At 38.8% G+C, this 12,136-nt stretch overlaps 1 protein-coding gene across 2 annotated transcripts in view; it reads left to right on the forward strand.

Moving 5' to 3' along the window:
• Window positions 1–12,136, forward strand: part of myo6b (myosin VIb) — a 41,061-nt gene that overhangs the window by 3,647 nt on the left and 25,278 nt on the right. For both annotated transcript variants that reach the window (XM_073483711.1, XM_073483712.1), the window contains exons 2-13: window positions 942–1,088; window positions 4,087–4,156; window positions 4,267–4,340; window positions 4,805–4,934; window positions 5,571–5,676; window positions 6,272–6,327; window positions 6,416–6,513; window positions 6,633–6,797; window positions 7,366–7,446; window positions 9,428–9,608; window positions 10,075–10,219; window positions 11,465–11,622. In XM_073483711.1, coding sequence (XP_073339812.1) covers window positions 972–1,088; window positions 4,087–4,156; window positions 4,267–4,340; window positions 4,805–4,934; window positions 5,571–5,676; window positions 6,272–6,327; window positions 6,416–6,513; window positions 6,633–6,797; window positions 7,366–7,446; window positions 9,428–9,608; window positions 10,075–10,219; window positions 11,465–11,622 — 1,381 coding nt within the window. In that variant the 5' untranslated portion in view covers window positions 942–971. The remainder of the gene's footprint in view (window positions 1–941; window positions 1,089–4,086; window positions 4,157–4,266; window positions 4,341–4,804; window positions 4,935–5,570; window positions 5,677–6,271; window positions 6,328–6,415; window positions 6,514–6,632; window positions 6,798–7,365; window positions 7,447–9,427; window positions 9,609–10,074; window positions 10,220–11,464; window positions 11,623–12,136) is intronic.

The raw sequence follows: 12,136 nt of genomic DNA on the forward strand, positions 1-12,136 counted from the left end.
GAGGCAGCACTGCTGAGGGGGTCAGTTGTGTGTACACATAATTTTTGGCGTCTTGCACCAGGAACACTTTGAGGAAGTTTCAACTAGGGAATTCCGACCTTCAACGTTATGTGTAAGGCAGCATTAGACTTCCAAATGATGCCCAAATGGCTGTTGACTTACATAATATACACTCAGCAAGTGCACCTGAAAAAAATGTCATAGTTTAATTGTGTTAGCTTGGTCTCTATGCAGGCCAAAAACACTGTGAAAGAAATGAGATGCTGCAGACTGAATTGTTTTGGCTGGGCAGTTCACCATGTCAGGTCACTTCAGGTAGTGTTGTCCTCACAAGAGAGACAACCCCAGTCGCGTGCCAGAAGAAAATCCTCTCTTACAAGATCAGTGTAGGAATAGCAGGTTAATGAAAAATGAAGCAGACAGCAGCAGTGGGTCAGATCTGAATCACATAATGCAAATGACTGAGGAATGCCTCTAGAGATCAGTTTGATGGTAAAATCATTCCCATGTTTTACTTTTTTGATATTAGTCTCCATGTCAAGTAAGAGACGACATTTACAGACAAAATATTGTGTTTAAAGGATTTCATGATTTGTTAGGTTTAGTTAAGTGACGATGCAGTAAATGCTGCCATGCATATCAGACAGGTGCTTAACAAAAAAAAAAACAGTGACAGAGAGAAGTTACCCTCACAGTGGATTTATGTTTGCTCAGGTGTTAAATCACTAGCGCTGACACCAACTTGTATTTGTCAGCTATAAAGAAAATGTGAAATACTTATTGTGTAGCTATGCAAGCCTTGGGGAGCCAGCAATGGGACTGGCTTTGAGGCAAATTCAGTTTGTTTGAAATCCTTCAGTAAAAATGCAAATGTGTGTACTATACTTTGCATTTCAAGCCACATATGTGCTTTTGTTTATTCATGTTCCCCCCCCGTCCAGTTTTGTGGTCGTGCTGACTGGAGGCAAGCCATGGAGGATGGGAAGCCAGTGTGGGCGCCCCACCCCACCGACGGGTTCCAGCTGGGCATGATCGTTGACATAGGAGCCGACGCGCTCACCATAGAACCACTGAACCAGAGGGGCAAGGTGGGTCACCACACACAAGCACACTCACAGGCACATGCACACAGCATAGTACAGCTTTCCATTCACAGGCAAAGTAAGACCTACTGGGAAAATGTTTTCCCTTCAAGTGGCACTGCAATTTGTTGTGAAAATTGCTCATTCAATGAGTGCATAAATTGGGTGTTGTTTACCTTAATCCCAGGAGGGTGCCCACAGCATACACAGTTACATTCATTCAGAAGTACAAGTACAAGAATAATATTTAAAAACTGACATTTTCTGTAATCCTGTAGCAGTCTTGTCTAAAGCGCGATTTCAGGTAGAAAGGCGTTGGCACAACAATGTGTAAAATGCTAGAAACATGAGAGACCACATGTACAGAGACATGAATAAATAAAGAGAGCAGCAGCAGGTGCGCTGATAGTGTTGCCTAGAGGGAGAGCTGCTCATTAGGAGGTAAAGGCCACCTGTTACATCTGAGCCGTCACATGTCCCCAGCAAGCAGGCCTCTGGTGTTTACAACAGACATGTACTCCAACAGTTGCCCCTGCATTTGTTTGTTGGAAGTGTTCTCACAGCTAATGTATATACATTTTGGTTTTTCAGCAGAGGCTCAAGTGTTACTAATAACATTAACCATGGCTCAGCTCTGTTAAAGTGTCACAGCGAGTCATGACAGTGAGCTAGCATTCGCAATAGACCCTTTTCATGGCAGACATTTTGACTTCTCAAAGCAGGGAAAGCACAGGTGGAATTTATACTATTGATGACTGCTGCATGTAATTAGGGTGAGCTAGTTCCCGGGCTCTGTTGTTGTGCATGCTCATTCACCGACATGGCTTTCTGGGACACTTAATAGAATGGAGCCATTGTTAACGTTGTTGGTAAAACCTGTGCTTTTCCTACTTTGTGAAGTTTTGGGACCCTGAAACTGAAGCAGCTAAATGGTATTAAGCCATTATCCATTTTATTGTTTTCACCTGTTTTTGACCAGTCAAAATGTCCACCATTAGAGTGGTCTATTACTAAGTGTTATGGCTTTACATTTCTCTTGATCTTTTATTCAGAGGAGCCTTATACAGTATGTCTCTGGTTAAAATGGGTCATGCTCATAAAAAATACATTTGTTCACTGCCACAATATCTACCCTTTTTAAATAACAATGTAGTCAGAAAACCCTGTGTTTGCACTGCAATATAGTCCCAACTGACAGATAAGTGCATAATACAACCCCAATTCCAAAAAATTGGGACATCGAGGAAAACATAAATAAGATAAATTAAGATAATCCTTTATTAGTTCCAAAACAGGGAAATATGCATTATTACAAAGGGGATAACAACAATAGAGAAGCATCAATAAAAACCGTTATAATAAATAAGTAAAAAAGCAAGATATGAACAAGAGAACAAATATAAACCAGTTGGAACAAGTTAAGAAACAAACTCAACATTTGAAAATTATTTACATATTGGACTGCAAATTTGAATACATAAATAAGCACAACAGAATGAATTGCTAATCCTTTTTGACATATACTCAATTTAAAGCATTACAAAGACAATATATTAAATGTTTTACCCCATCAACTGCATTGATTTTTGTAAATTTATACTTACTCTAAATTTGATGCAAGCAACATATTTCAGACAAGTTGGGAGAAGGGTGACAAAAGACTGGGAAAGTTGTGGAATGCTCCCTGGAAACACCTGTTGGAACATTTCACAGCAGCAGGTTAATTGGTAACAGGTGATAATATCATAATTGGGTATGAAAGGGGAATCCTCGAAAGGCTAGGCATAGTTTGTTCTCAAATGAGTCTGGTTTTATTCATGTTTTATACACAGTCCTAACTTTTTTTAGAATCAAGGTTGTAATTACTTATAACCCAAGACTCCGCACCACACTAAATGACCCTTGAAGATGCATTTTAGTTAGTTGTTCTACATGGAGATGGTGTTTGAAGTTTGAATAGCTCTGAACTTTGGACGCTCATGATCAAACACTGCGAGGCATAAACTCTGTCTCATTCAGCAAGGGAATGAAAGGCCCATTGATTATCCTTTTTACTACACTGTGGAGCTCATTAGTGTCTCAGCTCAGTATACAACCCTCAGCCTGACTGCCTCTTCCTCTTTGTCAGTTTTTATTGGTCAGACATTTCTCACATGGGTATTATTGTGAATGTGGCATGTCCAGATTGAGCCAAGGCACTGTCGCAGGCACACAAAGCAGATTCTGTTTATGCTTACAGCCTGTTTGTTATAATAAACCATGCATCATAGAACAGACTGGGTTACACACAAACACACACACACACACAAGCAGTGGTATTAATACAGGGAGTGCAGTGAAGATGGAGTAAAGGAGTGTTTTATTACAAGGAATATTCAGATGCAATCATTGTTCTGCTTTAATAATGTCACACGGTCTGATTGACTTGATTGGTTCCTACAAGATCAGCCCAGAGCACCACCATCGTCTCTTCTCCACCACACACACACACACACACACACACACACACACACACACACACACACACACACACACTGCATACAATCACTCACTCACTCACTCAGGTGTTCAGATCTGGTTGCTCTCCCACCAAATTATTCATTACCCTGCCATGTCTCCCCTTGTTTCTCTCACAGCCGGCTTGTTCCATTGAGTTTATTTCCATTAACTCAGACTCTTAAACAATAGAGTGAGAATATCAGTAACTAATTTAGCCTGGGAACATGTCGCACCAAACATCATTACTGTGATCTTTAAGCACGATAAATGATTCATGTTTGTGCATGCTCGCTTAGCTTTTTATGATGTCTAATATGTCTCCCTTGTTTTTGATGCTCACAAACAGCTGTTTTGTGTCGAAACCTTTTCAAAGAAAAAGACGTAAACAATGAATAATCTTGTACATAAAGTTGGCAAGGATAAGTAGAGCCACTTGTAGCATGTCTGTCTATCCAGGAAATTATATAATGTGATGTTACAGTAAGAAAATCTGCTTGTGTTGCAGACATTTCTTGCTCCTATGAGCCAAGTCTTCCCTGCAGAGGATGATGTCAACAAACATGTAGATGACAACTGTAAGTCAACACACATTGTCGTTTTTTTATGGTTTTTATCCTTTACCTATCCTTTAAGGTCAATTATCCAAGAAATTATGTTTTGTTTTGTTTTTTTCCTGTTCTCTTAGGTACCCTTATGTACTTGAATGAAGCAACTCTTCTCAACAATGTCAGAGTGCGGTACAATAAAGACCACATCTATGTATGTTTTCTTCTCCTTCTATACTGCATTTGCACAAGTATATGTATATAAATCCTTCATATGTGAGCTCTTACAATGGCTTATAGTCATCACTATCCATCTGCATCATAAGGAGATACAGTAACAGGTTGGAGGGCAGAAGGAGAGAGAGATCCCTATCCTTATTTTCCCTGGGGGAGAAGCACCAGGTGGTAAAGAGGGAAGGAAAGCTAGAAAAGGGTCATAAAGTCAGACTGGCAAACCCAATCCTTATCCCAGTCACTCACTTAGGAAATGAGGCACAGCTGGTAGATGGGAAAAGCAGGACAAGGAGACAGGTTAAGGTGTGTCTCAGCAGCCTTCGCTGGGCTCGTTTTCACCTCTGTTGTTTCTCATTATTCAATTATTTATACGTGTTTTAGCTTTTTATTAACTTTCTCTGAATGCAGTGACTCTAATCATACCTGTATTCATATCTCTTCCAGACCTATGTGGCCAATATCTTGATAGCTGTGAATCCTTATTATGACATCCCCAAACTGTATGGCCCTGACTCCATCAAGTCATACCGGGGGAAGTCACTGGGAACTCTGCCACCTCACGTCTATGCTATAGGTGAGAGCTGTTAAGTACTGTTAAGTACTGTTTAGTACGTGGGGGTAATGTATATGACTACAAGGTGAATTGATGTTGCTTGAATAAAAGATATCGAGATACTATAACACTACTTTTCCCTTTGTTAATCTTTATCACAATTAAATAGAATGTTTTTGTCATTTTTTGAGATTGTTAAAGGAAATGTGTCTTTAAGTTATAGATTATTTTGGTGCCTGGCGTTCCGCTTCAAAATTAACTTTATTATCCAAAATAAAAAAACCTGATGAAGGTCTTTGTACTGAAACGTTGGTAATTTTTTCTTGATTGCAAGTGAAGTGGACAGTGCGCAGGAGTTTTTTATTCAGATTTTTCTGCTAAGCACCCATCAAACCACAGGTGTGTGAAAGTTTTGCTTTGTGAATTATTCAAAAGAGGAAATTAATTTGGCCAGGTGGAAATAAAATGGTACTACAAATTTTTGTGAAATTTACAGTGATTTTCTCATTTTTTAGAAGCAACCTCCTCAAAATGTGTCACATTTTTATTCTTTAACACAACTTAACAGCTACACGCGTCATGCATTATCAATAAATTGATCCTTTATTATTATGCTTGAAAGTTAACTGTTTTGTTTTTATTTTTGCTATTTTTTAGCCGACAAAGCCTACAGGGACATGAAGGTTCTCAAGATGAGCCAGTCCATCATAGTTTCTGGTGAATCTGGTGCCGGAAAGACTGAAAACACTAAGTTTGTTCTCAGGTATGAGCTCACATTAATCGTCCTGCATCCTAGCTTCATCTTCCCTCACACTCACCTTTAGTCTCCTCCCTTCTGACGGGGGATATAAAGTAATGTTTCCTTCCCTTCTCTTTCCAAACCAAGGTATTACACCACTGTGTTTTGACTACACTGCATCAAGAGTTACTGATAATACCTCGCAAATACCTCGTAAGAAGTAGACAAACAGTAAAAAAAAGGTGGACAAACAACATTAAAATGGATGCAACTGGCAGTTTAACTGGTAAAAACAATGGCCTTACACACCCTTGTTGTCGGCTGTTATACAAGTTGCAAGGGAGTTTTATAGAGGAGTTTTGTTTATTTTTTAACTACCTGAGCAATTCCAAACAATACAGAAATGAAGGGAACAGTCAAGAGCTAGAATTGCTTAAAAAAGGCAATAAGTACTTCTTCACTGTTATATATGTGCTAAAAAAAAGCTATTGGAAAAATCTTTGAACTGTGTAAACTATGGACTGGCTCTTGAGTGTCTTTTTCTTTTTTAAACAGCATTTATCTTTTGGTGATTAACTATGCATACAAATCATTTTTGAATTTCATCCCCATCCTGCAGATACCTCACTACAACATATGGAAGTGGTCAAGATATTGACGAGAGAATTGTAGAAGGTAATACAATATCTAAAAACGTTTAATACTGCTTGTACTGTATGAGGCAGTGTGATCATGATTCTGTTTTTCCCATTTCAAATCTCAGCAAATCCCCTTCTTGAGGCCTTTGGAAACGCAAAGACAGTCCGGAATAATAACAGTAGTCGCTTTGGAAAGTTTGTGGAAATCCACTTTAATGAGAAGGTAAAAAATATCACAGAAAGGTTACTAATTATGTTCTAGGTTGGACTATAATTTGCTGTGTGTGGACCATGTATTTTGAAATCTGTTTTTAAGATTTGATTCTTGTCTCGTGTCACCAGAATGCAGTTGTAGGTGGATTCGTCTCCCATTACTTGCTAGAGAAGTCGAGGATTTGCATGCAAAGTAACGACGAGAGGAACTACCACATCTTCTACCGGCTGTGTGCTGGGGCGTCCGAGGACATAAAGAAGAAACTGCACCTGGACTCTCCCGACAGCTTCAGGGTCAGTGGGCTTAGACAGACACCAGTCTCAGAAGAAGAATTGGTTGGCAGTACTTTGGTAAACCACTAGATGTCACCTGAACTTATTTTTAGTGACGTCAAGGGGTCATCCTGAGTGAAATCAAAATCCCCTCAGTAACAAAATATTTCACAATTGAATTCTTTCCCTCTTGGATGCAATCACCAGCTCAGCAGGGGCAAACTCAGAAAGCATAAAGGTGTTTACCCCAGCCTTTATTTTTTCCTACATGCTCTACAGAACAACACTTACCGGAACAACAAGCAGCTCAAGCTGTTCCTCTCAATGTTTATCATAGTGTCATTATATCAGGTCCCTGAGGTGACGCCCAAATCAACAGAGGCAATTACTGCGTGTGATTCACTACTAGTCAGCTGTGGAGCAATATTGGAAGACAGCAAAGTAAATCTTTTAGATGATGAAAATCAATACAAATCTCCCCAGCAGGTTTTCCACCACGAGTGAAATACATTTATATTGTGTCTGGATTTAATTTATCAAAGAACTAATTGTGTTTTAATGATTCAAAGCTGATTTTTCTCTGTTGCAGTACCTGAACCGAGGATGCACCAGATACTTTGCCAGTAAGGACTCTGATAAACAAATCATGCAGAACCGCAAGAGTCCTGAGGTAATGTCACAGTCTGTTCTGGCTTAATCATTTAATACATGATTGTTGTATTGCAACATATTTTAATGTTAAGGAGAAAAAGGCAAAGAATGTTTCATAATGCAACACTTTTAGGTAGATGTACATTATTCTTTTCCCAACAGTGATGAGTAAGCACTAAACTGAAAGCAAATCCCTGACCACATTACAGGAAATCAGCTGCAAATGTGAAGTGATACGCAGGAACTGGTCACTAAGAATATTTCATGACCAGAATTAGTTCAGGTCTGTGTATTAGATTAATTATGTATGACATGAAAAAGAACAAGTGCCTTCTTGGGTTTGCACACTAAAGCCTGCAGGAGATATGTAATTAATATCATGAAACAATTAGAAGAATGAGTGTGACATGCTGCTCTCTCAGGGACTAATTATACATGCACATGCATTTCACTTCCTGTTTTCTATGATGGAATAATGTCTTCTATTATGTTAATCAAAGTTTAGGGAAAATCGGGTGAGAAGTGGTAAACAAAGGAGTTGCTTTCAATTCTCTTCATAAATTTGCTCAAAATGGTTTTATTTAGCCTAGTTTGTAAGAGAGGTGCAATAATTGGAACTTGTATTAACCTCAGAGACCACTATATTTAGTTTTTTATGTCAATTATCAATCTTTTATACTAAAATATTACAATCATTATAATGAAATCAGACTGATTTTTTTTTCTAGAAGTTCAGAGTCAACTGGTGTTAAATTAGTAGTGCTTCAGTCTCATTGTAATTTGTATTTTTCTCTTGAAATATTGAATTTTAAAAGAAAATTAAAGTCTGTTCTGTGCTCATTTCCCATTTTTCCATTTGTCGAAGGCTCTTTAGTTAACATTCTTACTATGTTCTTCCAAAATCAATAACAGTGATTTAACGATGCCTTAATGAAGCACTGTAAGCCACATGATTGTAAGTACATTCTGTGTCATTAATATGTTACTAATTCAGTCATTGTATATCTGTCTGTCCTTCCACGTGTCTGTGTTGTAAAGGACAATAAGGTGATCTTTCCTTTCTTATCAGGGCTTTGTGCTCCCTGCTCTTTATCCTGTGTTTTCCTCAAGTAAACACTGAGACTCGCTGGTTTGTAGTGCAAACAGGAAATAAGCGTGCATGCTTCCTCTTCCTCTGCATGTGTCTGCCAGGTTCGGTTAGGGCTGGGTGTTGCTTTGATAGAAAAATACAAAGGGTGTTTGCTTATTCAGCTTTTTCATACAATGCGGGGCTGCATAGTTATTGTATATTTTCCATAGTTTAAAATCAATATTTGTTAAAGATAGATTTTATTTTGAATGGCTGCTGTTTTTGAGATTAAAATATGAATAAGGTGACAATTAAAGCATTTTGTTCCCTCGATACAACAGGTATGAATGGTCTCTTATCTTACAGTATAATTAGGAGTATAGGCCCTTGTTGATTATTACTGTATGGTTTATCCATTATCTTGACCACAAATAATGTCCCAGGGCCATTTTACTCGGCATGCTTGTTTTTTCAGCTTTCATCGCCCTTGAGATATTGCTAGATATTACTTTTGCTCTTTTTTTCCTTTTAAATCGTACGCCTATACAACTTGTCAAGACATTTGAAGACAAGACTACTGTAGCAGAGTTCACAGTGCATAGGATGGGATGCTCGCTGTGTGCTGCTAGTGGAGGCTCTTTTAACATATTTATAATATTTCTGTTTGTTTTATTCAAAGTGCATGTTACAGTTAGCATCTCGTTTCTATAGTTTAGTGTGGGCTGTTGCCAGATCTCTTCCAATTCAATTTAGAATCAGATTTACTCAATATTGAACAACATTTAATGAAATAGCTAAAATATAGAACATAGATCCCCATTTGCTGATTCCATCTTGTTTGAGTAAATCATGATTTGAATTGAATTCTCGCTCATTTTCTGTTTCTCTTCTGATTTCGACTCTTTCTGACTCACTCGCATTTGTTTCGCAGCATCTGAAGGTCGGTGCTCTGAAGGACCCTCTTCTTGACGACCAGGGTGACTTCAACAGGATGTGCGGGGCCATGAAGAAGATCGGTCTGGACGACACTGAGAAGCTGGACCTGTTCAGGGTGGTTGCTGGAGTTCTGCATTTGGGCAACATTGACTTTGAAGAAACGGGGAGCTCATCAGGTTAGATGGATGCTCTAATTACATTACAGCATTTTTAGAGTAATCTGTAAGATTCTCAATATTTTGGTTTCGTTTGTTTCGTGGTTAGTGAATATCACTGTTCAAGGATAAACCACCAAGGTCTTCTATTTTTCCAGCTTTTCTAATAAATAATTACTTTTTGTAAAAGTAAAGGTCCTACTTCAAAAACATTAATTGTAAAATATTTTGTGTACCGAATATGCAGCCCTTTGAAATTAACAAAGCAAGTTTGTATTAGTTTTTCTAGGGCCGCACAATAGAAAATCATATTGATCTTCATATTTTGACAGATATTTTAATTACGTAATGATTCAATCATGATTCATGATTAGTGGAAATGATCATTTTTGTATCATAATTGTATAATACTGATACAAAGGGAAATAAGTTATCTTCTTTCAGGTTGTAGTAGGTTGATTTTTGAAGGCTTGTGTGTCTGTTTCAGGTGGCTGTGTGCTGAAGAATCAGTCAGGACAGACTCTGGAGTACTGTGCTGACCTGCTCGGTTTGGACCAGGATGATTTGCGTGTCAGCCTCACAACCAGGGTCATGCTCACTACAGCAGGGGGCGCCAAAGGAACAGTTATCAAGTAAGAACAAAAGCTACTGAGTGGCTCTTTGAAACTCGTTGTCATCATTTACTGACAACTGAACTCTGATTATTGAGATGTCTTTGTTGTGCAAGACAATGAGATTAAATCCTGACACTGAATTAAGCCTTTTATTTTATGGTCTTATTATAAAGAGCATCTTATTGTTGCTTACAGAGAAGTGCTCTGTGACTCTGTTAAATCACTCACACCAATCACCAGTGAAAGAGGAACACAGTCGCACAATTGTAGAAGGTTTTTTTTAATTATTATTTTGCTGTATTTCTACATGATTGAATGCATAGCAGTATTGACACTGCTCCTTTGGTGGTGATGGGGTGTTTGAGTGATGGGGCCAGGTTTGATAGATTAATATTTCAAGAGGGCCAGATGCTGGCCTGGCCTGGAAGTGTTTTCTCCACATGAATAATGCAGCCTGTATCTGAAGAGGCAGGCGAGCATGGCTGCAGTACAGTAAAGGCTCGGTGTCTGGGGAGCAGGTGGAGCCAAGGGGGCCTGGCATTGTCATTAAGCCCCAGACAGATCCACCCTACCCCTGGGAGGTGAGGGTTACAGAAGGGGTGGTGGATGTGAGGGTATCGGGGATGACTGAGTTGCTAACTACTGTGTATATGGAACATTGCAATGGATAAAAATGCCTGTCACTGAGATGAATTGTAAGGTTCTCTTGTGTTTTCTAAGACTTCAAGCTATTTTCTGGCTGAATAGACTACCTTAGCCTTAGCTTAGGAGGTCTATTCCTGTTTGAAATAGATGAGGGGTTTTACTTTTTTCTTTTGAGGACTGGGTGGGTGGAATATCAAAAGAAAAAAGTGGTTCTATGGTGGTTAAAGACAGACATTTTAATTTCAAATTCACCTTCTTCCCAGTTGGGACAGCTGAGTTGAACTCTGGGTCTCTGTGGAACTGCACTTTGTCCATACAGTCAACCCCTCTAAATAATTTAAAAATAAATTGTGTTAAGGAGCCATTAGAGAGTCTAGTAGAGTTCAAAGTTCAAATTTAAATTTTAACACATCTTCTTTGGCTCAGAAACCCTATTCCTCAAACTATTGCCTAGCTTGACTGTGGAGATCAGAAGGGAAATGAAGCAAAAAGTATCACCCCAACACAGCTAAAGTTTTGCTGCCACATGAAAATTGGGTTGATTAGGGGAAAAAAAATAATACAGCATGTCCCAGTTTCGGACTTTCTCTCACTGCCCCACTTTGTGTTTCCCTCCAGGGTGCCTCTAAAGGTGGAACAAGCAAACAATGCCCGGGATGCCCTGGCCAAGGCAGTGTACAGTCGCCTCTTTGATCATGTGGTCAAACGAGTAAACCAGTGTTTCCCCTTTGAGACGTCCTCCAACTTCATCGGGGTGTTGGACATCGCTGGATTTGGTAATTTTTGACAAAATGTTGAAGTTTTTCTCCAATGCATTTCGCTTCTTTTGCTTTCCATTAAGCGTGCAGCAGTGATTTCAGAAATGTAATATTGATATCATGTTAACAATACAAGTATGATCATATTATGTGAACAATCCAGCAAACATGTTAGATCTTGTGTTTGTTTTGTTTATGAGTTAATCAAGTCATTGAGTGCAATTGTTGTTTTTGTACACTTTTTACAGTTATGGTCATGGTACAGACTCTCTCACCACCACCCCCCTACCCTTGTTTTATGGGGTAATTCATTTGCCATAAAAAGAGAAAAAACAAAGCATTTTTTACCTCAAATTTCAATATTGCAAAGATATCGTTATTGTGAATTCGTTTGCCAACGATAACTCTCCACCTGGACTGTACGTGCATGTAACCAAAGCTTCTGAAACATGATTAGTGAATGCTATTCTGATTACAACAGAAACCAGAATGCTTCTAATACCAAAATTCTTGTCGCTTGCCCACAGATTCT

The sequence above is a fragment of the Pagrus major genome, chromosome 16, assembly GCF_040436345.1.
Source record: "Pagrus major chromosome 16, Pma_NU_1.0".
NCBI lineage: Eukaryota > Metazoa > Chordata > Actinopteri > Spariformes > Sparidae > Pagrus > Pagrus major.